Genomic DNA, 24,189 nt, shown 5'->3' with positions numbered 1-24,189 from the left:
CTGCGGGTCAAAGGGAGGGGGCAACTGAAGGGGCACGGCAGACGGGGTGCCCCCTCCCCACCCAAAGTGAGAGCAGCTTCCTCCCAGCCCCAGAAAGCCTCCCACACCCACTCCCAGAAGCAGCATTGCCAACGTCCACCGGGTTGCCCCCAGTGGAAGGCAGTTCCGCCTGTTTGTGAATGCTGTTCCTCTTTCCCCAAATGCCGGGATTTGCACCCAGAGCACGAAGGGGCCGAGAGCTGCTGCTGCTGCTGCTGCTCTTTGCCCTCTGCACAGGGCCTGAACCCAGGTTGCAGGGAGACTGCTCTCCAGGGGACAGCCCCCCCCCCAACTGAATGGACAAGCCTGAGAGGCTCTCTCGTGGCCCCCAGGCAGAAGGGGGCCAGGCACTGCAGGGGGAGGAGCTCTGGAGGGGCAAAACTCCACCCCTTCTGTCTCTCTCTTGCTGCAACCCACCCGCTCTTCCAGCCACCTGGAGCCCCAGCCTCCTACTCACTGTGCTCAGAGGAGGCATCGGAGGCAGAGGGGCCCCTGCTGTCCAGGTCACGGCCCCGGGGAGCCCAGGGGGAGGGGCTGGTGGAGTCCCCGCTGCTGAGGGGGGCCGGAGAGGAGGAGGAGGAGGAAGCTGAGTTGGAGGAGAGGCAGCTGTCGCGCTCCCCAGTCCGAGGGGCCCCGTCTGAGGCTGCCGGGCTCCGAGGCCGGGACACCCAAAGCCGCCGACCCCCCAACCCAGCCTCCGAGGAGAAGAGGTCAGGGGAGCAGGCAGAGAAGGCCCGGGCCCCTGCAGGGGGCCATGAGGCCCCGGATCCTGCCCAGTCTGGCTCTGCCCCGAAGCGGGCATCCTGGGGGGCCGAGGGCTGGGGCAGCCAGGGGTTAGCTCTGTCCTCGGGCAGAATGGCCCCGCGGCTGCCCCGGAACGTGATGGCCCCCTTGGGGGTCCTTTGGCCCGTGGGGCTCAGGGGCGTGGCCGGTCGGGAGCTCCACAGCCGGGAATCTGGGGAGGGCCCCATGGCCAGGTGGGGGGGGGAGTCCAGGCCAGAGTCTTCCACGTTCTCGGGGGAGGAGGAGGAGAAGGGGGAGGGGCTGGAGGCCAGCAGGTAGGCTCGGGGGGCTGTGGGGAGACAGAAGGAGAGCGAGCAGAGGGTTAATACAGAGTCTGGGGCTGCAGTGCCCACCCCAGCAGCCGAAAGAGCAGCGATGTTGGGGTGCAGAGGCTGATGGGGCTGCTGTCCCCACTGGAACAAGGAGGCCAACACGGAGCAGCCTCACCCCCGCCACACTCCCGTTCCCTGTGCCCCACCTGCAGGGGTAGCCCTAGATTAGACCTCCCCCTCAAATCCACTGATCTGTCTCCCTTGCAGCCCTAAAGCTCCCCTGCCAGGATGTCTCTGCAGCGGGCATCAGGCATGGGCAACCCCCACAGCGATCTATCAATCAAATTAGGTCACCCTCCTGCCTCCCCCACCGCGGTTCCTTTGCCCAGCGCCAGGGCAGACCTGCTCCCCTGCGTGGCAGTCTGGGCACCAGGATGCCCCCGTGCCCAGATCCAGGAGGGGCTGCCGCTCTGCTGGCTCTCTCTGGCTCAGCCAGCTGCTGTGAAAAGGGTCTGTGGGGCAGGAAGCGGAGACTGCAGCTGGAAGGAACCGCTGGCACAAACGGGCCCAAAAGCCTTGAATTCTCCAGCCCTGGAAACAGGACTTGCTCCCAGGGATCCCTTGGGGGGCCACAGACTTTCCCAGGCCGGAGCTCAGCTGGCACCTCACCCCACCCGTCCGTCCTTTCACTAAAGAAAGGTGGCATCGGGGGGGGGGGGGCTCGAGGCAGAAGAGGAGCATCCACACCCATCCCAGGTAAGGAGGAGGCTCCAGGTCAGCAGCTGGGACCGGCAGCTCTGGCCATGAGGGCAGATTTCTCCTGCAGCTCAGCTGGGCCAGGAGCACTGCGGCTCAAGGGCTGAGCTGGCAGCTGGGACCGAGCGGGAGAGCGAGCACCACGCCCAGCCAGCGCAGGCCAGCGAGGGAAGCAAGAGCCCGTTCCCCGGGGGCAGGCCTGGGCATCCGAGACTTCCGGCCCTGGTCACCTCACTGCTTTCCTGACCCAAGGGAGATGGGGACCACCCAGGCCCCTGGTTGGGGAAGGGCCGTGCTGCCACTGGGCACTGCCTGCTGTTCGCTCCCAGGCTGAGTGGCGTCCCGACCTCAGAAGACAGACGGGCAAGGCTCCCCTCGGCTGGCAGAGTCCCCCAGCCCCCTTTCACTGTCATCACTGGACGGTGAACCTCCATGGACAGCAGCAGTTTCCTCTTCCCGGTGACAAGCAGCGAGGGTGAGTCCCCTGAAAGGATGGCCGCAGGGCAGGGAGCCCCTCCCCTCCCCTCCCCGCTTTCAAAACCTCTTCCTCATACTTGCATACATGGAAGAGACCCGCAAGACCCGCGAGGGGAACACACACCCCTCTTTCGCCTGCGTCAGAGCAACATTTCCGGCTGTCAGAAAAGGCCTTCCCAAAATGAGTCATGGCAGGCCAAAACGGGTTGGTCCTGTTATGTCCATCCCCCCCCCTCCCCCCCCCCCCCCCGGGCCCTGGAAGGCCAAAAAATACTAGGAGGAAGCCAATTGGTTCTTCACCCATCATAATAAAAACGGGCTTTGATTGTGTTGGTGGAAGGAGAAGGGAAGAACCCACATCCAGGACAGAGAAGCAGGCTGGCTGCATCCCCTCCCCTTATTCATGCAAAGCTTCTCATTCCCCTTTTTCCTTGTTCCAAAAGGATCTTGACAGACTTGAACAAAGGGCCCCATCCAGCAGCGTGAAGTTTAATTCAATGGAGAAAAGCAAAGGTTTACGCTTAGGAAGGAAACACCAAAGGTGCAAGGACAGACCAGGCCAGTGATGGCACCCGGTGCCCAAACCGGAACGTGCACGGCCAGAGCGCCAGAAACTCAAAGACCAGCTGGCGATGGCGCTCATGCCCACAGAAAGGGCTCTGCGTGGCCCCTCTGGCATGCGTGCCGTAGCTTCGCCATCATGGGACTAGGCGAAACCCGCCTCCAAAACCGTCACTGCGAGAGGGGCCTTGGACAACCCCTTGAATGTGAGCCTGCAGCAGCTGCTGCCAAACAAGCTACTGCAATACAATCCTGGGTTGCATAAATGGAGGCATAGAATCAAAACCATGTGAAGTAAGCTTTAGTAAGGCCACACCTGGAATCCTACATCCAGTTTTGGTCACGTTACAGAAATCATGTTGGAAAAAATACAGAGAAGAGCAACGAGGATGATTAAAGGCCTGAAGACTAAAACATATGAAGAACGGTTGGAAGAATTGGGAAATAGGGAAAAGGAGGCGTGGCGGGACATGATGGCAGTGTGCCAATATCTCAGGGGCTGCCCCAAAGAAGAGGGGGTCAAGCCATCCTCCAAAGCTCCAAAAAGCAGAACAAGAAACAATGAATGGAAACTAATCAAGGAGAGAAGCAATCTGGAATTAAGGAGAAATTTCCTAACAGTGAGGACAATTAACCAGTGGAACAGCTTGCCACCAGAAGCTGTGGGTGCTCCAACACTGGAAGCTTTCAAGAAGAGACTGGACGGTCTCCTGCTTGAGCAGGGGGTTGGACTAGAAGACCTCCAAGGTCCCTTCCAGCTCTATTCTGATTCTGAATCAGCCTCTATGTGGAATAGCTGTCAAGGAAGCTGGACCGGGAGAAGATGAGCAGGGCTTGGGAACTGGTGCCACAGCCTGCGCTGGGCTCTCATGACTCTAATGGCCGAAGACGCACCGGATCTGCAAGAAGGGAAGTCCAAGAGCAGAGAAGGAAGGGACGTAAAAGAAGGACTGAGAAGGCCCCCCCCCCGAAGGTCCACAGGCAGAGCAAGCACCCTCAGGGTCCTCAGTGAAGTTACCCAAAGGGCGCAGAGTTTCCGTCTCTTGGGGTCAGCCACGGACAGCGGAGGAACCGGATGTCAAGAGACCCGCCACAGACGGCAGATAAAACAGCCGCGAAGGCCTCGGAAGGAGGCTCAGATGCCTCCTGAATTGGGGAAGTTCCCCCCTGGCCCTCCATGGAGAGGAAGGCTGGGCTTTGAAGGAGAGGAAGAGGATGGAGGCCTCTGGACACTGGGGTTGGACAGCAGCCCCAGAATCCCAGGGACGGCCAAGCAGACCAAAGAGCCCTTGAACAAGCAATCCGGAGGGCTCCCATCCTCCTTCGTCGGACGCCTCAGGTCACTTCTCTGCCCTCTGCCAGGCCACTCAGGGGCCACCCCACATACTTCCCTCGGATGCCCTCCTGCAGTTTTTCTGCTCTTTCCTATTTTTTGCCTCTTTGCACCAAAACTGCTCCAGGCTGAAGACGTGACCTGGGTGAGCACAGCAGCCCCACCCGACCCATCTGGTTCCCCTCTCTCTCCTGACTGAAGGCCCTGCTGGGCTGGAGGGCTTTGGGGAAGCTGCAGCTGCTGGACCCAGCCCACTCCCCGCTCTGCAAAGACCCCCCGCTCCAAAGGGGGACTCACCTGTGAAGGCTTCGTTTTCAAAGGCCGACTCCAGGGGAGGCCCAAACAAGGCGCTGGCCGGAAGGGCCTCTGGCTTACTTTTACTGTCACAGCTGGAAAAAGAGAAGGCGGGGAGGGGGAGGGGGGCAGAGAAAAGACCCCTGTCATTCCTGGAAGGCCTCAGCAGACCCAGCCCCTCCCCAGGGGGCTTGGCTGGGCGGCTGGCATTTTCTTTCTAGCCTTTCCTGGGAAAAAGGAGACGAGGGTGGAGGGGCAGGAGGAAACTCCTCAAGGGCCAAGGAAGGACCCCTACCCTATTTGGCTTCCTTAGCATTGCCTACCCACCACCCCGGGAAGTCAGGTTAATTCCAAGGTTTCTTCCTGTTGGGAATGCTGCTGCAAACAAGTCTCCTGATAAGATCGCTCTTGACTACCCCCCCCAGCACACAATGCCCCCCCCCGCCCACAATGACAACTCCCCAATCCCCAGAGCAAACAAGCAAGCTGGCACCAAGCCGGCCCACCTGCAGCCAACCTCCTGGGTGCTACCCCAGGTGCCAGTGCAGAGGTGGCTATCTGAGATGCTGGCATACCTGTTCATCCGGGGCACCAGGTTGGGGGTCACAGCGCTCCCTGGTCTACCACCTGCCGAAGGAGGGCAAGAAAGGGGCAAAACACAAAGGTCAGAGGGTGGAGGGATCCCTGCCCCACGGATCCTCCCCATCCCCCTGCTCTTGAGGCCTTACCTCGCTCTCCTGCGCCTGGGGCTGGGCCAGTGTCAGTGGGCACCACAGCAGCCGAAGGGAAGGTTTTCAAGTGCCCTGAAAGGAGAGAGGGGCACCCCCGAGTCTGGGTTGCAGGTCAGCAGGTCCAGAGAGAGGTCAGCACCTCCCCAGGCCACAGAAGGAGCCCCCTCTGGGGCGGCTGGAGCCCGGCCAAGGTCAGGAAAGACCCAATTGGCCGAGGCTCGCAGCTCCTCACTTGGGGGAGGCACCCAAGAACCCTCTTCGCACCGACACCCGGCTCACACTTTCCGGCTGTGTGGTTCATCGTGTGGCTTGTACAACGAGGGTCTGCCCTGCAAGCCTGGCGGATCAACTCCCCAGAGCAGCCCTCGATGGACCAACCCCACCCACTGCAGGGGCTCAGAGAGGGAGGGCCACTTACTGGAGGAATGTCTCTTCATGGTGCCCTGCAGAACAGAAGAGAATGGGAGCGGGTCAGGAGCACAAGGCCATCCACCGCTGCCCCTCACCCACCTTGCCACCACAGCATAGGGCACATGGGGTGTGTGCTTCTGGGCCCTCCTCCAGGATAAGCAGGGAAGGGGGAGGGAATGGGGGCCCACCCTGGTATCCCTGGCTGCAGCCCCTGCCCCGCTCACCCCCACGCAGGGCGGCAGGATGAGGCTGCCCACTGAGGCCTTCAGCTGCTCCGTAGCGGCCGAGGTGGCGGCACTGCCCACTCGCTCAGGCGGCTGGATGGGCTTGATCCGGATATAGAATTTGGGCGGGTCCTCATCATCGTAGTCTGAGTCACTGGAAGAGCAGAAGCGGCTGCTATGTTCGCGTGGAGCCCAGTCAAGGAAAGCGATGGTTGGGGGAGGGTCTGGGGGGGAGGGAAGACGGGGATCTTTGGAAAACGGCTGGGGGTAGGCCTCCCTTCCCCAAGGGGCTTCCTCCGAGGTCAGCTTCAGTGCCCCCCTCTGAGACAGGCAGGAAATGGGGGTCCCTCTGCTCACTTGTACGGTGACCCCTGCACCTTCTGGGGCTCCTCTCGCCCCCAAATCAAGCCCCACATCCAGACCCCATTTCCCTAGATCCACTCCCGCCTCCCGCCTGCCCTCAATGCCCCTCCAAGGATATCGTTCTGGTTCATTTCGGGCCGGACGGTGAAGCCTTCCTCGTCCACCTCAGGGGGCTGTGGAGAGAAAACATGGCTGGGGAGGATGCTATACAGACCCCCCCCCAAATGACACAGGGAGGGGTGGGCAGCCCAAGACATGGGGGGGCAAGAAGCCCTTGGGAACGGGGTTCTTGGCAGCTCTGGGACCTCCGCCTCGGCAAAGCCCACCACTCAGCTGCACCGCCTTGGAGGCCTGTCCTCACCCCTGAATCTGCCTCCGGAGACTCCCTGGGGAGAAAGGGGGAGAAGGGGTCAGTGGGGCGTGGGGGGCTGTACAGCCAGGATCGAGGCAGAGGGGGGCATCCATACTCACCCCGAGTCCCGCCCGCGCTCCTTGCGCCCGAGTCCGGGAATGCGGAAGGCTTTGCTGCGGCTGCGCTTGGGTCCTGGGGGGGACGCAGGGGGGGGGGCTTTTCAGGGGCAGGAGAAAAAATGGGGGACCCTTGACTAGGGGGAGCCTGCCGGGGCAGAGCTGCTTGATTGGGGGACAGGCAAGGGCCCCCCAAGGAACACAGCTGAATCCAAGGGGGCCCCCAGAAGCCACTTGGTGAGGGGGAGGGGGAGGAAGGGGCCCCCGGGCAGCCCAAGGATCAGGTGCCTGAAATTCGGTGGAAGGGATGGGGGGCAGATGCCTGCCTCTGCCAGGTCCACCCCCAAAATCCGAGCCAGACGTACTTGCCTTCCTGTGAGGAGGACATCACGCTCAGTTCCTCCAGGTCCAGGGGCCCTGAGGGTGGCAGAGAAAAGCCTGAGGTGAGGCAGGGGGGCAGACCCCCCCAAGTTACTCCCCCGCCCCAAGTACTACTTCAAGGCATGTGGCCCGCCAGCCCCTCCTTCCCCACAGATGCCTTCATGTCCATCACTAGTAAGAGATGGGATGCCTGGGGGCCCCAGAGGCCCTTTCCCTTGGGGTCCTTAGTCTCCTGGACGTGGTCACTGCCTGCCCACCCACCCAGCGTCCACCCGTCCCCTCCCTTTCCACCTGCCTCTACTGCAGAGGCCCCGGGGATCTGAGGGCCCAACCAGCAGGGCTCGGGGCGGCTGCCCAGGGGTGTCAGGGCCTCTCACCTGGCGGGTGGCAGCCGGTGCCCTTGCTCTCGGCAAAGTTGCGTAGCAGCGTCTCCACCCCAATGTTCTCCATGTTCTGCTTGAATTCCTCCTGCACCTGAGCAGGGGAGGGAAGGGGACCCTCCTGAGGCCCCCAGAAGGATTCCAGGTATCCCTGAGGGGGGGGGGGACAACACCTGCCCACCCTTCGGCCCCACCACTGATGGATCCTGCATTCAGAGAGCCCTTGGGAGAAGGCAGCAAGTCTCCCCTCCCCCAGCCTATTTTCCCCTGCGGGGTCCCTCGTTCAGGGAAGACCCCCCCCCCAATGAGAAGGTCCTTCTGGTTGGCTGCCTCCTGCCACCACTTGGAGTGGGCAAGAAAGAAAGAGTGGCACCATCCGCGGGGGTGGGGGGGCGCCTCTGCAGGCTTGGATTGTAATTCCATAACCCCCCACCCAATGGGGGTCTGCAGAGCACTTGCAGGCCGGGGGGGTGGGGTGGGGGGGTCACCTAACGCAGTGAGGCCCCCCTGGCAGGTTTGGCCAGAACCGCCCTCCTGTGACCTGGGAGCCCCTCGGAACCCCAACCTGCCCACCTGCCCAATCTGGACGTGGGTGTCCTCCACCGAGTGGATGTAGGAGCCGACCAGGGACTTCAGGTGCTGCAGGTGAGACTCCTCCACCTCCTGGAACCGCTGCATGGGGGGGGGGGGCAGGAGAAGGGCTGTGGGTCTGGCAGGGGGGCAGAACCCTCCGAATATTGCTTGGGCAGACCTCATGCCTGCAACACAGGGGGAGGGGCAAGCCGCGCCCCCACCAGACCAAGTCTACACTGGGCTGCTCTGCACCCCCGAGTTCCTTGGAGGCCCCGTTCCGAGCTTGGAGCTTTCCCTATCTCTTCTGTGACCCACAAGGGTGGGGCGTAGAGAGCAACCCAGACACCCCCCACCCCCCGAGGGCCTTTCCTCATCAGCATAAACGGAGCAGAATCGGGAGGCCCAACAAAGTCCCCCCCTTGCAAGGGAGATGGCACCAGTCAGCCCCCTCTGCCAACAGTGGGCTGGCCTTGGTGTGAATCCCACCCAGCTGGGCCCATTCTGCACCCTCTCCTTACCACGGCCGAGTCCAGCATCTTCTGCTCAAAGTCGGCACGGGCCGCGTTGTACTTCTCCACGGTGCGCCGCAAAGCGTCCACGGCCTTTCGGGACTTCAGTTCTGCCTTGGTGGGGGACACACAGGGGGAGGGGCAAAGTCAGGGCAAGGCCCCGCCCTCTTAGTGTCCCTCCCACTGACCACGCCCCCTTTTCCTCCCTCCAGCCAGGGAACCAGAGAACCAAAGCAAGGCTGGCTATTGTGGCCATTGGCCTCGGCAACTGCCCCCCCACCGGGGTCTCAGGAGGAGGGGTGCAGGACAGGACCCCCACTCACCTTGTCCATCTCCTTCTGGCTGGCCCCCTCCCTGCGTAGCCTCTCCAGCTCCTGGCATCGGCTGTGGAAGGCCTCCTTGGCCTTGGGCAGGTGCTGGGCGGCCCCTTGAAGCTGCTGGACGGCCTCCAGGGTCCCGGCCACTTCGTCCTTCGACTGACCGGGGGAGGAAGAGGAACAGAACTCATGGCCCTTCTTCACGCTTCTGGCTTGGGGAGGGACCCCACCCGGCCCCCACTGGAGCCCCAGAGGATCTGGCAGGGTTAGGTCAGAGAGCCCAGGGCCCGATTGCTTGGCCAGTCTCTTGGGGGGGGGGGAGGCTCGCAAAGAGATGTGTCCTCCTCCCACCCCCAGAGAACTTGGCAGGGGGTCACCTTTCTGTGGGCTCGCAGCTGCTCCTCCCCGTAGCGGCTGATCTCCTTGATGAGGTCCTGCAGCTTCTTCACCAGCTCAGCGTGGCACAGTGCCAGCTTGTCCGAGGAGATGCGGAAGACCTCCCAGAGGGGGGCAAAGGTCCTGGGGGGGCACACCAGGAGCACCTGAATCTCTGCCCCGACGTCCTCCAGAGGGGTCTTCCGCCCTGCCTCCCACCCTGCTCAAATGCCAGGAGCCTGGCTCTGCAGGCTGCCCAGGAGGGCACGTAACTGGCAACCGTGGCCACAGGCACTCTCCCCACACGCCATCGCAAATGAGGATGGAGCAGCCCCCCCAGGCTCCCCCCCCACCAAGAATGCCCCAGGCTCTCCTCACCCCAGCTGGGTGCTGTTGCCGGCCATCTTGGACATCTTGACCATGGACTTGGCATAGGCCTCCTCCACAGCCGCCCTTAGCAGGAGGGAGAGAGAGTGAGAGGCCACCGTCACCCCTGTGTCCCTGAAACGGGCTGTGACCGGAAGGACAGGCACTACAGAGCCCATGCTTCCCTGCTCTCACTGGCAGATGGGGCAGGGCCTCCCTCGGACCAGCCTCTTGAGGATCCCGCCAGGCACCCCACCCCCACTTTCAGATTTTATCCTTGCAAGGTAGGTTAGCAGAGTGGCTGGCCAGAGTCTACGGATGTAGGACTTGAACCCGCCTCTGTCCGTTCTGCCTGCCCAGGCACCTAGCCCCATGGGCTGCATTAACCTCCCCATCTCTGCAGGTTTCTCCTGGAGCCCTTCTGAAGCTCGGCCTCTGGGGCTGGGCCCCCTTTGGCTAAGCATGGCCAAGCCTGCCGGTTCTCTCTTAGGGGCCAAAAAACAGGTATTATTTGGATGAGTCTGAACTCTGGCACTGATGAAGGAAAGCTCCATTAAAATCTATTCCTCCGCTTTCAAAGGAAAAATGCCAGTTGTGGAATTCTGGGAGTTGAAGTCCACAAGTCCTAAAGTGGCCACTGTTGGAGACTCCTGCTGTTTTGAAGCAGCGTACAAGCAGATTTGCACTCTGCACATGCTCTGGTCAGCTCCCACATCCCGAGGGAAAGTTACTCCGTTCTGATTTTAGCAGAGAAACCTCCAGGGCAGCCTTTCCCCAGTTCGGGGGGGGGGGGCAAGGGGCAGGAATTCCCAGCAGGAAACTTGAACCCACGTCCAGCCGTCCCCAGTTGCCAACATTTGCACTGAGCTGCCAGGCTGTACCAGACCTGATGGGGTCAGTAAAGAGCCACAGCTCCCTCTGGTGGGCAAGAGGAGGAACTCAGCACTTAGTAAGGCCTGGCTCTCAGGAGGGGAGGGGGAAAACCAGCTGGGCGAAATTGGGGGGGGAAGGCTACCCAGATAGGCCCCTCAGAGGCCCTCAGCCCCATGGGCCACCAGATCCCTGGATCGCTGGAGCGATGCAGGGCGGCACGTCCTTGGCCATGGGTCATGTTCCAGAGGGGCCCAGGGCAAAGTAACTGGGCTGCCCCAAAGCCCATGAGAGACCCCCATGCCTGGCAGCTTTCTCCAGGGCCTGGAAGCAAATTCTTCCGCCTTCCTTGGGCTGCCAGCTGGGCCAGGGTGGGTTGTTTTCTCCATTTTGCAACTGCAGCTACAGACTCTAGCAAAGGGGGCAGAAGCACATGAGTTGGGGGCTGCCTAGGACCCCCCAGGCTCTGGTTTCGCAACTGGATTCTGCTACTCATTTTTTACCCTCATGCCAGAAATAAGCCCAAAAGGCCAATTCTTGACTTAAAGCCATTCGTTTAACTATCACCTGAAGATACAGTGGCATTGAAAGCAGTGATCTACAGCTGGTCCTCGCACTTATAACTGTTGTTGAGGACCGTGTGATTAAAATGTGGGCGCTAGGCAATCTGCATGTATTTACGATGCCCGTGTGTATGTGTGTGCATGTGTGTGTGTCTGTGTGTGTGAGACGTGATCACCATTGGTGACCTTCCCAATTGGCTTCCAACCAACAGAGTGAGTGGCGGGAGCTCCTTAACGACTGCAGTGTCACAATAACCAAGTTTGTAAAATCAGGCAATTAACAGCTGCCTCATTTAGCGACAGAAATTCTGGTCCCAATGGGGCTGGTAAGTGGAGAAATGCCCGTAATCAGCCCCCCCAGGTTAGAAAAAACCCAACTTCCCTTTAAACAAAGGAAACTCCCCCAAAGAGGAAAGGCAGCGCTGAAGGACTTCCCTTCCCATCACCTGCAGTTGCTATCTCCCTTGCCGACCCCTGCAGCCCCAGAGGCTGGGAAAACACACAGCCCCCCACACGTTCAAAGCTACCCCCTCTTGAGACCGTGAGAAAGCAGGCCCGGGGTTCACCCCCCGCCCCCCCAAAAAGTTCTCGTAACAGCTCAGCTCCCCATTTCTTCTGGATTCACCTAATTTCCACTTCTGGTTTCTTTCAGCCACTTTCTCCTGGATGTCTTTCATTGGGATTTTGGGAGCTGCCAGGAACTGTGGCTGAAAAGCAGGGATGGCCGATGCCAGCTAGACTTGAATTCGGCTTCCAAGGTTTAGGGCTTTGACTTGAAGGCTCAGGTGCAGATTTAGCCCCCACGCTGCCATTTAGGTCTTGCGAGAAATACTCCTCAAAAGCTGAGAAGCATTTGGAGGTTCTTAAGTCACTCAGGTCATGATTGTCCCAGCCGTGATTCCTGTTTTTCCTTGGAAAACAAAGGAAGTCCAGCTGCCTTGGGATCTAGAATGGAAGGGACTTGGAAGGGACCTTGGAGGTCTTCTAGTCCAGCCCCCTGCTCAAGCAGGAGAACCTGCACCATTTCAGATAAGTGACTGTCTAGTCGCTTCTTAAAAGCCTCCAGTGATGGAGCAGCCACAACTCCTGGTGGCAAGCTGTTCCACTGATTAATTGTTCTCACTGTCAGGAAGTTTCTCCTCAATGCCAGGTCGCTTCTCTCATTCATTTGTTTCCAACCATTCCTTCTTCTCCTGCGTTCAGGTGCTTTGGAGAATAATTTGACTCCCTCCTCTTTGGGGCAGCCCCTCAAATATTGGAATCTTGCTATCATGTCCCCCCCCCCACATTCTTCTTTCCTTTAGACTAGCCAAACCCATATCCTGCAGCCATTCTTCATATGGTTTAGTCTCCAGGCCTCTGATCATCTTCGTTGCTCTTCTCTGAAAGTTTTCCAAAGTCTCAACATCTTTTTTTGTAGTATGGTGACCAAAATTGGTTGTGGTATTTCAAATGTAGCGGTATAAAGCTTGAAGGCTCCGAGAGGCCACTTGGGGGCAGCAGAGAGCGAGCCAGATTTTCTGGAGCGGCTCTTAACAATAAACACCCTGGGTGGGTTTTCTGGGGTCTAGAAGGGGATGGAAACCAGGCAAGGGAGATGTTCTCTGGGGACTAACCCTCCCGCCTTGTGCCAGTCAGCCCCCACCCCAGCCAGCCAGTTACATCCTCCAGGGAAAAGCAATAAGCTAACAGGCTCCAGGTCTACAGGACAACCGCTCCTAAATGGCCAGCCAGCATTCTGGGGGATGTAGTCCAAAGCCCAGAGGGTGGTGGGAGGGGCACGGCCCTCCCAGGGTGGGGAAAGGGGCGGGGCAAAGGGGGCAAGGGGCGCAGTCTGCCATACCTCTCCCGCACGAAGTCCGCCAGCTCCTTGGCCGAGATTTGCCCATGTTTCATGTTGTGATAAAGGACATCGAATCCCTGGTTCTTCTCTCCCTGCAGGGTGGGGAGAGAACGGAGACAGGAAAGTCAGGGGCCACACTGGAATCCAGGGAGGGGGTCTTCCCAAGCTGTCCTGATGCCCCCACTCCCAGGCCCCTCCCAAGGCGGAGCTCTCCACCAACTTGCAGACAAGGGTTGCAGGGGGAGCAAAGGAACCCCGCTGCCCACTGATGGGAGCAAGGCTGGCTGGGGAATCCTGGGAGTTGAAGTCTGCACACCTTCCAGCTGCCAAGGCTGAGAGGCCTGTCCCCAGGCTGTGTTGGAGTACAAGTCCCCTCTTCCCCAGCCGTTAGCCCAGATGGAAGGAGTGGGGGTGGGGAACCAAACAGTAAAGCAGGGGCTCTCCCTCCCCAGAGATTTCCAGAGGGAGATTGAGAATGGGGTTCTGCTGGCTGTTCTTCAGGAATTTGGGGGCTGAATGGATGTCCCCCAAGCCTACCACAATAGGAACCCCACTGATAACAGCCACTTCCCAAGGACCACCCCCCACCGAAAGAGGCTGCGGGGGGAGGGCTGGAGGGACTGGGTGAGTCTTCTGTGCATTCAGAGTCCCTTGCCCAAGAGAGCTGGCGTGGGGTAGCGTCTGCCAAGCACCCAGGGAGGCCTGCCCCACAGCTCTGGCCCCGCCTTCCTGGCCCCAGAGCAGAGGGCGCCTCCCAGCAGCCGGACTGGAGCCTCCCATGCCAGCCAGTGCCAGTCACTGAGCAAACAAGCATCACTGCTGTGACACCCTAGAGGAGACCAGGGCAGGGAGCCCACCCTGGCACCCGCTGGGGAGTGGGGTGGGTGGGCTGGGCGCAGGGGGTGGGCACAGCAAACCCCCAAGGAAGCTTCAGGGCTGACAACTGAATCTGTTTGGGCCACTTAAAGATGAAATGAAGGTAACCGGCAGGCAAGAACAGATCCTTTCCGCTTGGCATCAGGGCTGCAAGGATCTTTCCGGGATCTTTTGGGAAGAGGAAAGGAATTCCCAATGTGGAGAGAAGCACCAAATTCCCCGAATCCCAAGGAAAACCAGAGCCAAAACACTGCTTCCAAATATTGAAAAGGCTTCCCAGCACCGACTTCCTCTGCAAGCAGGAGGGGAAGGGGCTTTGGCCACCCCACACTGGCAGGCGGGGGCTTCACACCCCAGTGAATCCAGCCCCCACCCAGCCTCAACAGCTGCACAAGCCTGGAGGGGACAGAGCAAGGAAGCCCCCTGCCCTCTCCGCCTGATGCTGTGCAGCTGAGGGTGGCTAGCCCCCTCCAATATGGCTCAGGGCTGGGGCCCGAAGGCATGCAAGCAATGCCCCCCCCCCCCCGCTGGACTGCCCCCCTCCCTCCCGCTTCCCTTTCAACCACTTTTGATGGCAAGGGCTCCAAGGATGAGGCTCTGGGTGCAAATCAGCCCACGTGGACTCAATTCGGCCCCCTTCGCAATCACCAGCCCCTCGGCTTTCCTCAGACATTGTCCAGTTGATCAGTATCCTTCCTCAACCGGGGAGTCCGGCTAGCGCAGAGCAGAGCAGGAGGGGAAGCCCTCCTCCCCGGACGCAGCCCAGGACTGCTCGGCTACTGACCAAACAGAGAGTTTTGCCGGTCCAGCTTCCCCTCCCCACCCGTCCTCCCGCCTGCCTTTGCTTCTTCCTCCCCCACAAAGGGAGAATGGGAAGAGGTTCCTCCCCTTCCCCCACTTCTCTGGGCCCTCTTTGTATTCCCTTTTTGGCCAGAGTGAATCTTTAAAACTGGGTTTCTTCCCATCAGTGAGAACTAGAAACTTGCCTGAGGCCCTTGCGCAAGGCTCAGTGGGACACAGGATGTGGGGAGAGCTTCAGAACTGAGGCAGCCTCAGGGCGCCACTTTCGCTTTGAAGAAAGCTGGCGTGGCGTCCCATGTGGCAATGGAGGGCACCTCCTTCAGTGGGGACGGGTGCTGCCCACAGCTGCCTTCCCAGATCAGGTTGGATTGCAGCTGCCATAGGGCAAGTGGGGCCACCCTGCTGTGGAACCACAAGACACCCCCCCCCGCCCCGGGCCCTCCTTTCCCCTCCTGCCCAGAAGGGATCCTTCTGGGCAGCCATGAGAAGATCCCCAGAGAGAATCCGAGCCCTGCAAAAGGGTGGGGAGGGAGGGGGGCGCAGCTCAGTTCCCTCCAAGCCAGCAATTGGGCTCCGTGCCAGTCCCCACACATGCCAAGCCCCCTTGCTGAAATGCAGCAGGGCAGCCTCGAGAGGGTTTCAGGTCTGCTGGGGAGGGGACTTAGTCCCAACGGTCTCCCCAGCTCCTTTTGCCACCCCACTTCTTTCGAGGAGCCTCAGGCTCGCTAAGGCCTTGGCACTGCCATCCTGGGGCACCAGCTGGAGGGCAGAAAAGTCGGGGGGGGGCACGAGGGATTCTCCTTACCCAGAAGTGCTCTGCAAAGTAAGACATGGTGGGGGCAGGGCAGTCAGGCCTCGTTCAGCTCCTGGAAACCTGGGGGAGGAAGACTCGGGTGAGGCAGGGGGTCTCCAAAGACAGCTCAGAAGCGCTCCGAAGGACCCCTGGACCCCAAAGCAAAGCGGCCAGGCCAGGGAGACCCGGATGTTGCAGGATCACCCTGAGAACTCTTGCTCCCCTTGCCCAGGGAGGCCCATGAGGAAGGGGCCCCTGCTGAAGGGGGTTGGGGACCGCTGCAGAAGAGGCTCCTCTGCATCAAGGGGGCTACCTCATCCCAGCCTCATAGCTCTGTCCCTCACCCTCCTCGCCCCCCCTCCTGCACCCATCCATGCTCCTCCCGTGGCTCCCTTCTCCCAGGGCAGCCTCAGGGCCTCCAAGGGGCTCCTGCCTTCAGGGCTGCAATTGGGGGCCACGGTGAAGCAGCTGGAAGGGAGGGCCTGGCCTGGCATCCCTGCCTCCAAGACAGGAGCTCCACTGCCATTTCCTGCCACAGGAAAGGTGGCAGAAGCTGGGCATCTTCCCTTACCCTCCCCCACCCCCCAGCTCTTCCTCTGCACGCCAGGCCACTGCTTGCAGCTGGGGGACCGTTTCTGGGGTTGCACACACACACACACCCAGCAATGCAGGCGGGAGCAAAACAGGAAGTTATTTCAGAGGACGCATCTCATTCTTTCCACTTCAAATGGAGGGGTGGAGTGGCACATTTGTGCCCCTCCATTGCCCCATCCCCATCCCATATCTTCCAAGAATGCCTGGCAGTGGCATCGTGGCTCAGGCCCCTCTGCCTTCCCCCAGCCTTGAAGGAGGGGGCTTTGGCTACTCACCTGTGTCTGGGTCATGCTCTCGCTGGCAGCAACTGACCGGACCGTCTCCCTGCTGGGGTGGGGGGGGCAGAGAGGAAAGGTTTGAGGGGGGGCAGCCAGGCAGGGACTGAAAAGCTACTTCCTGAGAGGCGTTTCCTCCTCTGGCTTTGCAGCTGCCCCATGGGCTCCCCTCCCATAGTAAAAGCCCCCCCATCTGCACCTGAGCCCCTGGATGGGGAAGAGGGGGCTCTGCTCAACCCTGGGAGTGGCTGGGGGTGGCATGGGATGGGACTCTTTCAAAAACGTTTATTATTATTTTAGGTCTTTTTATCCCATCTTCATTATGTGCATACTTCTTAAAAAAACTTTCCATTAATATAGCAGAACCCCTAAGCATAATCTTTGATAAAGCCTTCACTACCAGTTCCCTTCCCAAACTTTGGTCACTAGCCACAGTCATCCCCATCTTCAAAAAAGGAGACCCCAGTTTAGTCGGAAATTACAGACCGATCTCTTTGTGCTGCGTCACCTGCAAAGTCATGGAATCAATCATCAACTAATACATTACCTCACACTTAGAAACTAACAACCTACTCTCCAATAAACAATTTGGTTTCCAGAAAAAATTATCATGTAACTTACAACTACTCCACTGTAAAAACATATGGACTACAAATCTTGATCAAGGCAAAACAATAGATGCAATCTACATAGACTTCTGCAAAGCTTTTGACTCAGTAGTACACGATAAACTTCTCCTAAAACTAAAATCCTATGGCATCTCAGGACCCCTTCACAAATGGATATCTGCTTTTCTGTCTAACAGACAACAAGTGGTCAAAATTGGCAATGCTTTATCAAATCCTGTTCCTGTCAAGAGTGGCGTTCCTCAAGGCAGCGTCCTTGGACCAACACTCTTCATACTATACATTAATGATCTTTGTGACCATATCTCAAGTAATTGTGTTCTCTTTGCTGACGATGTCAAACTATTTAACACCACAGACAATACAAAAAGACCTTGATCTAAAACTTGGTTTAGATCTAAAGCTTGGTCTAAAACTTGGCAAATCTCAACCAGCAAATGCTCAACCAGCAAATGCTCAGTCTTACATATAGGAAAAAAGAACCCAAACACTAAGTACATACTAGATGGACATTACCTTAGAGATGACCCCATTCCTGTTAAAGACCTCGGAGTTTTCATGTCAAATGATCTAAGTGCCAAAGCCCACTGCAACTACATAGCAAAAAAAGCTCTAAGAGTTGTAAACCTAATCTTGCGTAGTTTCTTTTCCAAAAACACCACACTACTAACCAGAGCATATAAAACATTTGCTAGACCAATTCTAGAATTCAGCTCACCTGTTTGGAACCCTCACCACATCTCTGACATCAATACAATTGAACGTGTCCAGAAATATTTTACAAGAAGAGTTCTCCATTCCTCTGAAAACAACAAAATACCTTATCCCACCAGACTTGAAATCCTAGGCTTAGAAAACTTGGAACTCCGTCGCCTACGACAAGACCTAAGTTTAACTCACAGAATCATCTATTGTAATGTCCTTCCTGTTAAAGACTACTTCAGCTTCAATTGCAATAATACTAGAGCAACCAATAGATTTAAACTTAATGTCAACCGCTTTAATCTAGATTGCAGAAAATATGTAACAGAATCATCAGTGCTTGGAATACTTTACCTGACTCTGTGGTCTCTTCCCATAATCCTAAACTCTTCAACCAAAAACTTTCCACTATTGACCTCACCCCATTCCTAAGAGGACCATAAGGGGTGTGCATAAGCGCACAAACATGCCTACCGTTCCTGTCCTATTGTTTTTCTTTTTTTCTTCCTATATACATATATGCTTATACCTCCTTATATTTACCCATATATGTGTTTATATATTATATACTCTTTTTGTATGACACCTACATATATTGTTATGACAAAATAAATAAATAAATAAATAAAAATAAATTATGTTTATGAATAACTCAAGGCAGCGAACACATCTAATACACCTTCCTCCACCTCCCATTTTCCCCACCACCACCCTGTGAGGTGGGATGGACTAAGACTGAGGGGCCTAAAACGGGACTAGAACTCTCAGCCTCCCACTCTAGGAGGAGCTTTGCATTGAGTAGCATTTGGAAGCTGGAGGTAGTGGTGCATAGGCATTGTGGTGCTCTTCCTGGCACTCTCTTCATGCCACTGCTCTGTGATGGGCTCCTGGCAGTTGGGGGGGGCTACTGCCTAAACCCCATGCCCAGAAGAGGTTCCCCACCGGATCGAGGAGGGTGCCGTGTTTAGGCCCTCCCCACTCAGCGATGCCACCTCACGGTCCCTCCTTCCGTCCTGGCCGCTGGGGGGCCTTTGGGTACTTGGGCTATGTGTTAGTTGGCAGCTGTTTCTTACTGGGTGCAAAGTGGCCCCTGGCCGAGAGAGACCCAGGGGCCCCACCAAGAGATGGTTGATTTGTTCTTCGCTGCTTTTATTCCTTTCTTTGCCACCCAGGAGGGGGATGGATGGCCACATAAGTGCTCCGATCAATCAATCAATCAGACCGGATGCTGGGCTCGGCCTCTGCCCATCTGCTGGGCAGGAAGCTGTGCCTGAACAGACATCGTACTTCACCCAGGTTGGATTTGCACAACCGCTGGGCACAAATGGCACCAGCTGCGTTCATGTCACAGGCAGCACCCGATGGCCGCAAACTGGCCAGACTTTTGGTCTCTCTGGGAGGGCGATGCTTAACCATTGGGTTGGGGGTCAAGACCTCACTTTCTCCCCATGTCTCCAATGGGGAGGGGGCTCATTCACTGGTTCAAGCTGGCCAAACTGGGGGTGGGGGCCCCTGGCAGTGCAGGGCTGGTTGCCAGCACTCTCCCCAAAGGCCGAGAGGCCATTAATAGCAGCCGAGCAAATTCCAGGATTGAGGAAGAGGGGCACTTTAGGGGAAGGGGAATTTTAGGGAAAGCCTGTGGGGGAGGGGAGATGATCCCTGGCATCGATCCATCCTGAGAATTTACTCCACAACTTCCACAACCCCCCCCCCTTCACACTGCAGCCATAAATCCCCAAAGGTGAGATTGACTATAACTTGTTGCTGGCAATCCTTATGATTTATATTGATATATTGACCATCAATTGTGTTGTAAATGTTGTACCTTGATGAACGTATCTTTTCTTTTATGTACACTGAGAGCATATGCACCAAGACAAATTCCTTGTGTGTCCAATCACACTTGGCCAATAAAAATTCTATTCTATTCTATTCTATTCAGCTACCAACTTGCTCCCAGGTTTCAGCACGTGGGAGCCCCCCAAAAAGCAGAGCTGCAGATCATCTCGGCCCCTTCCTTTCGCCCCCAAGGGAGAAGCAAACGCTCCCACTGGCTGCGTGGGGCACAGGGGGATATCCCAGCCCCCTCTCTTGGAAACATAGCTGCCCCCCACAAAGCATGCCCACACTGGCAAAGCAGGTGAAGCGATGCCCGCAGGAAGGTCCATGTAGCTCTCCTGCCAAGCTGCCCAAGAGTTGTGCCCGAAAGCCTCCTAGGGCGAAAACAGGACCTGCGGGGGGTGGGGGGAGTCCAGGCTGTAGCAGCTCTTACCCCTCCCCCTTTCAGGCAGGCAGGCAGGCAGGCGGTAGCATGCAGCACCCACAGCACTTTGGGAGCAGCCCCACAAAAGTGCCCTGTGCAGAGGATGGAAGCCAAGTTGAGGGACCTCTAAGCCTGCTTGCTGGACACACAACTGGCCGGCCACATACCACCACATGGCTCAACGTCTGGAGCATGAAAACAGAACAACAGAATGGGAAGGAACCTTGGAGGTCTTCTAGTCCAAGCAGGAGCCCCTATCCCATTCTGGACAAATGGCCCCTTTCTCTCCTTCCTCTTCTTAAAAGCCTCCAATGATGGAGCACTCACAACTTCTGGGGGGAAGCAGTTCCATTGGTTGATGGTTCTCACTGTCGGAAAATTCCTTAGTTTTAGGTTGCTTCTCTCCTTGGTTAGTGTCCATCCGTTGCTTCTTGTCCTGCCATCAGAGTTAGGGTTAAGGCAGCTGGGGAGGGCGGCTAGGGATGGCATTGCCAAGCCACAAGGCCTGTGTTTACATTCTGAGGACTCATGAGGAATTCAGAGAGATGGGAACTGAACAGGTGTGGACTAAATGATCTTCAGGATACCCTCCAGGCCTTCATTCATAAAAAAAAATTCTATTCCATGAGGTGGTAAAGGCCCAGAGAAAGGCCATGGTGACGGAGGGGGTTGTGCCAGGCTCTCTGGATGCCCACAGGGGCACAACCCCCCTTTTTTCCTTCTGGAGGGGAGGGCCCAGTGCCTGGGTTTCAGTCTTGGGGGGCCTTCAGTTTAATGCTGGAGAAATCCTCTGGAGGAGAAAATCTCTTGGGCAGAGGTGTGCAGCCCCTTTCCCTGGGCAGTCTTCGGGGGAGGTTGTGCAGCCTTCAGTCTGATATTAATGTGCTAAACCTGGTATGCAATTATTTTAAGTTTCCTCACCAGATTTGGTGGGTTTTCTGCTTCAAACAAAGAGGAACAGGACCCCCCAATTGGGTGGAGGATTTGGCTGTGGCCTTTGGGTCACGGTGCCCATCTCCCCTGGGGCAATGCTGCAGCCAACAGCCAAGATGCCCTTCTGGGCTAGCACCAGGCACAGCCTACCCCCCACAGGCACCCTCATTCTTAGCAGAAACCTTGGGGGGTGGGCTTCCGACCACAGGAAATGCCACGTGAGTCAGAGCCGGAGACAAAGGAGGCCCATTCGTTCCTGGGACGGTCCTGCCCAAATGGAGGACCTCAAAGAGAAAGGGCCCCACTTGAAAAGCTGCCATTTTGCATCTCCCTGGCCTGGAGGAGCTCCGAGGGGCCCCGGGGCCCTTTCAGAACAAGGGTGCCTGCCTCCTTCCACGCCTTGGGCTCCTCAGCCGTGGAGGTGAAGTGCCATGAAATTTGGAAGGTAAGCCTAGTTGAATGCCACGGCTACTCTCCTCCTTCTCCAGCTTTCCCTAAACTGGGCTGGGTCTTGTCCACTGGAGCTCAGGGGCCACAGTCTGCCTGTCCTGCTGACCAGCAGCTCCCTTTCAGCGGGTATCTGTCCCTCCCACCAGCAGAGGCTGGGACGGGCAGAGAATGTCTGAAGGGAGGCTCTGGGTGCAGCCAGGCTTTCTCCCCCCCCCCCCTTGCTCCAGAATCTCTAAAGTAACAGCTTCTTCCAAGGTGGCATCAGACTCGCTGCTCAGAGGGCAGAGCTGCTGGGGGCAGAGATCGGCAAAACCCTGTCCCAGCAACCGCACAGCCCTTCTCCCCCACTCAGTAATGGGGAAGGGCACAGTCTTCACGCAGTCAGAAGACAGCAAAGCAATGCCCCAAAGCAGAAGCAGAACTGTCCACCCTCCCCCACTTCAACCAGGGGGCCAAGCTGGAGTTCCCCTGTCCACCCCCAGCTCAGGGGCAGGCAGGACCAGAAACAATTCGGGGGGGGGGGCATTGCTTCTCAGCTTCAGAGCCTCTCAGATGGGGGAGCCTTTCCCCACCTATCTACCCCAAAGTTCCCCAGAGGAGGAAGGGGGCGGCTTCAGGAGACGAAGGCCGGGCCCAGAAGAGTTTTTTGTAGGGCAGCTGCTCAGAGCAGACTGCCCTTGCACATGGAGGCTCTGCTATCAGCCCCTCTTGCTAAGCCCTAAGTGTCCTTGAGGGTACAAAGGGCACTCGCTGGCAGGGCCTGTGGGACCGGACTGGAGCTCCCATCCTCCCTGCCTCCCGCCTGTTTCCAATATGTGGCACGTTACGCACCCACAACACACGGCTCCGTTTCCAGCACCAAAAGCCTCCACTTCCCCAAATTAAACATCTTCAAGGCGGCATTGGTGCTTTTCATCGGCCTTTTCCACCCAGCCGAGAAGGGCCCTTCTCCGCCCGATCCGCCGGCCAGCAGCCCTGCAGAGGAGCCCCAGCAGAGCTCGACCCCCAGGCCGGGGTAGGGGGCTGGAGGGGCTGGGGAGGAAGCCAAGCGCCCCAACTGCCGTCTCGGCCCCTCCAGGAGAGGCTCCCTGCCCGCGGCGCCTCCGCAGGCCGACCCGGCGTCTAAATTCCCCTCTTATCTCTCGGGCCGGACCTTTGGCTGGACACGCGGCAGCCCCTCCTCCCCCCGCCCAGAGGCCCACGGGGCTTTCGCACAGGTGGCCGGGAAGCTCTGCGCAGGACCCCCGGCCCCGATTCCTGTCGAGGCACCTGCAGCGGAAGGCCTCCCCGCAGCCGCGCCGCGCTTCCCGCGACTCCGAATCAGCCCCCGCCGCTCAGGACTACCGCGCCATCCCCCCAAGCCCGGTCCGGGAACGGGGGCCGCGATGTCGCCCCCTCCCGCAGGGCGAGGCTGGCTGGCGGCAGGAAAGCGGCGCCCTCCGGGGAAGGAAGCGACGCCCCCAGAAAGGCTCCGGGGCGCCAGACCCAGCCCCCGCAACGCAGGCAGGAAGCCTCTGCGGGGATCCGAGAGCGAGCCCCCGCCGGCACCACCCTCCCCAAGACCTGCGGCCTCCGCCGCTCCCCGCATTGGCACCGCAATAAACAGGCGGCTCCGCGCGTGGATCCCTCTCCCTGCTTCCTCCCACCCCCCACCCCCCACTTCGGGGGCCGCAGGATCCCCCTCCCCCTGTGTCCGGGAGGGGCCGAGCGGGGGGGGCGGGGGGGCGCACTGACCTTCCGCGCTCCTTCGCATCGCGCACCTGCCTCGCCCGCCTCCGCCGCCCAAGGACCCCCCCGCCGAGGAGGGGCGGGCGGGGCTTACGCGGACCTGGGCGGGGGCAGAACGGAAGGGAGGTCGGCCCTGATTGGCTGCCGCGCGCGCCGCCGAGCTACGGCTCCTCTCCCTCCCGCGGGCTCATTTGCATGTTTAAAGCGGCAGCGTCCGCGTTTCTCTGGGCAGCTGCTGCGCAGCGCGATTCTCGCGGGCGCCGAGCCGGCGCGGACGGGGCGCCCCTCGCGGCGGCTCCTTCCCAGAGGAGGGAAGGGGCAGAGAGGCTGCCCGGCCCGGAAAGCCCCGAGGTCGGCCCGCCCGAGACCTCCTTCAGAGGTTGCCGCGACTCCCGTGAGGCCGGCTCCGCCCCGAGACGGGACGAGGCTGCCCTCGGCGGGGGTTAGGATGGGGGAGGCCGCCCCTGCCCGAGAGGCTCCTCCGTGGGGACCCCGCAGGGAAAGGGCTGCCTTCCCCCAGCAATCGTCCTGGCTGTCTCCCCGCGCAACCCACCCGGCATCGTTTTGCGGCGGGTCCCGGGAGGGAAGCAGGCCGGGGTTCATGGGGGGGGGGGTAGCTCCATCCACCGGGCACCCTTGAGCCCCCCTCCCTCATCCGGGGCGCCGTTCCCGTTGCTCCCTCACCTTACGGGACGTCCTCCCAAACTCACTCCGATGCAGCCCCTCCCCCGGGGGTCCCATAGGCTTTGGTTTAGTGCACCAGAGATGCTTCCCAAACCGTATCTTTTCCAGGCAGTTGCCATGACGACACATCTACTCCATCCTCCCCGTTGTGCAACCAATGGCAACGGAGGCAGCTGATTTGGGGAGGGGGACGCAGGCGGGAACAAGGCAGCGTCTCCAGCAGGGATTTGCCCTCCAGTAGGAATCATGGGGCGAGAAGGCGACCTGCAGCCCTGGAAAACGAGGCCACTTAGCCGGAAGTCCCAAAGGGAGCCCCCCCCCCCCGTCCCCCATTCCCTGCCCACTGCCAGGCCTCCGGTTCCCCTCCCTGGTCAACTCCACCAGGTGGCACACAGCCTCCCTCCATCTCTCGGTGCTCTGCTGGTGGCCGACAGAGAAGCTTGACCTCCACAGGGCCACCCACACGTACAGCCCCCCCCCTCCCCACAGTGACCTGTGATCCAAGTGTGGGAGAGATCGTCTGCATCCTGGCAGGTCAGGAAGGGAGCTCCTTCCCCAGGTCCCTCGGGCAGGAT

General features: G+C 59.0%; 1 protein-coding gene across 4 annotated transcripts in view; it reads right to left on the bottom strand.

The window, feature by feature from the left end:
- The window catches only part of FCHO1 (FCH and mu domain containing endocytic adaptor 1), a 29,906-nt gene extending 6,908 nt beyond the window's left edge, over positions 1-22,998 (bottom strand). Inside the window, exons 1-20 of one of the 4 annotated variants that reach the window (XM_058163660.1) lie at positions 22,937-22,998; positions 16,229-16,280; positions 15,372-15,440; positions 12,890-12,981; positions 9,626-9,700; positions 9,250-9,391; positions 8,879-9,031; positions 8,565-8,669; positions 8,047-8,145; positions 7,471-7,594; positions 7,082-7,129; positions 6,716-6,788; positions 6,606-6,630; positions 6,363-6,417; positions 5,882-6,066; positions 5,665-5,689; positions 5,244-5,318; positions 5,091-5,142; positions 4,519-4,610; positions 497-1,111 (exon numbers count right to left, since the gene is read on the bottom strand). In XM_058163660.1, the coding sequence (XP_058019643.1) occupies positions 497-1,111; positions 4,519-4,610; positions 5,091-5,142; positions 5,244-5,318; positions 5,665-5,689; positions 5,882-6,066; positions 6,363-6,417; positions 6,606-6,630; positions 6,716-6,788; positions 7,082-7,129; positions 7,471-7,594; positions 8,047-8,145; positions 8,565-8,669; positions 8,879-9,031; positions 9,250-9,391; positions 9,626-9,700; positions 12,890-12,981; positions 15,372-15,398 (2,062 nt within the window). In that variant the 5' untranslated portion in view covers positions 15,399-15,440; positions 16,229-16,280; positions 22,937-22,998. Of the gene's footprint in view, positions 1-496; positions 1,112-4,518; positions 4,611-5,090; positions 5,143-5,243; positions 5,319-5,664; positions 5,690-5,881; positions 6,067-6,362; positions 6,418-6,605; positions 6,631-6,715; positions 6,789-7,077; positions 7,130-7,470; positions 7,595-8,046; positions 8,146-8,564; positions 8,670-8,878; positions 9,032-9,249; positions 9,392-9,625; positions 9,701-12,889; positions 12,982-15,371; positions 15,441-16,228; positions 16,281-22,936 lie in introns of all 4 variants that reach the window. The other 3 variants (XM_058163663.1, XM_058163662.1, XM_058163661.1) reach the window with 3 other exon arrangements.
- Between the last annotated feature and the right edge of the window lie 1,191 nt (positions 22,999-24,189).

The sequence above is a fragment of the Ahaetulla prasina genome, chromosome 1 (genome assembly GCF_028640845.1).
Source record: "Ahaetulla prasina isolate Xishuangbanna chromosome 1, ASM2864084v1, whole genome shotgun sequence".
In the NCBI taxonomy this organism is placed as follows: Eukaryota; Metazoa; Chordata; class Lepidosauria; order Squamata; family Colubridae; genus Ahaetulla; species Ahaetulla prasina.
The sequence above is the reverse complement of the archived record's forward strand: the minus strand, read 5'-3'. Positions and strand labels throughout refer to the sequence as shown.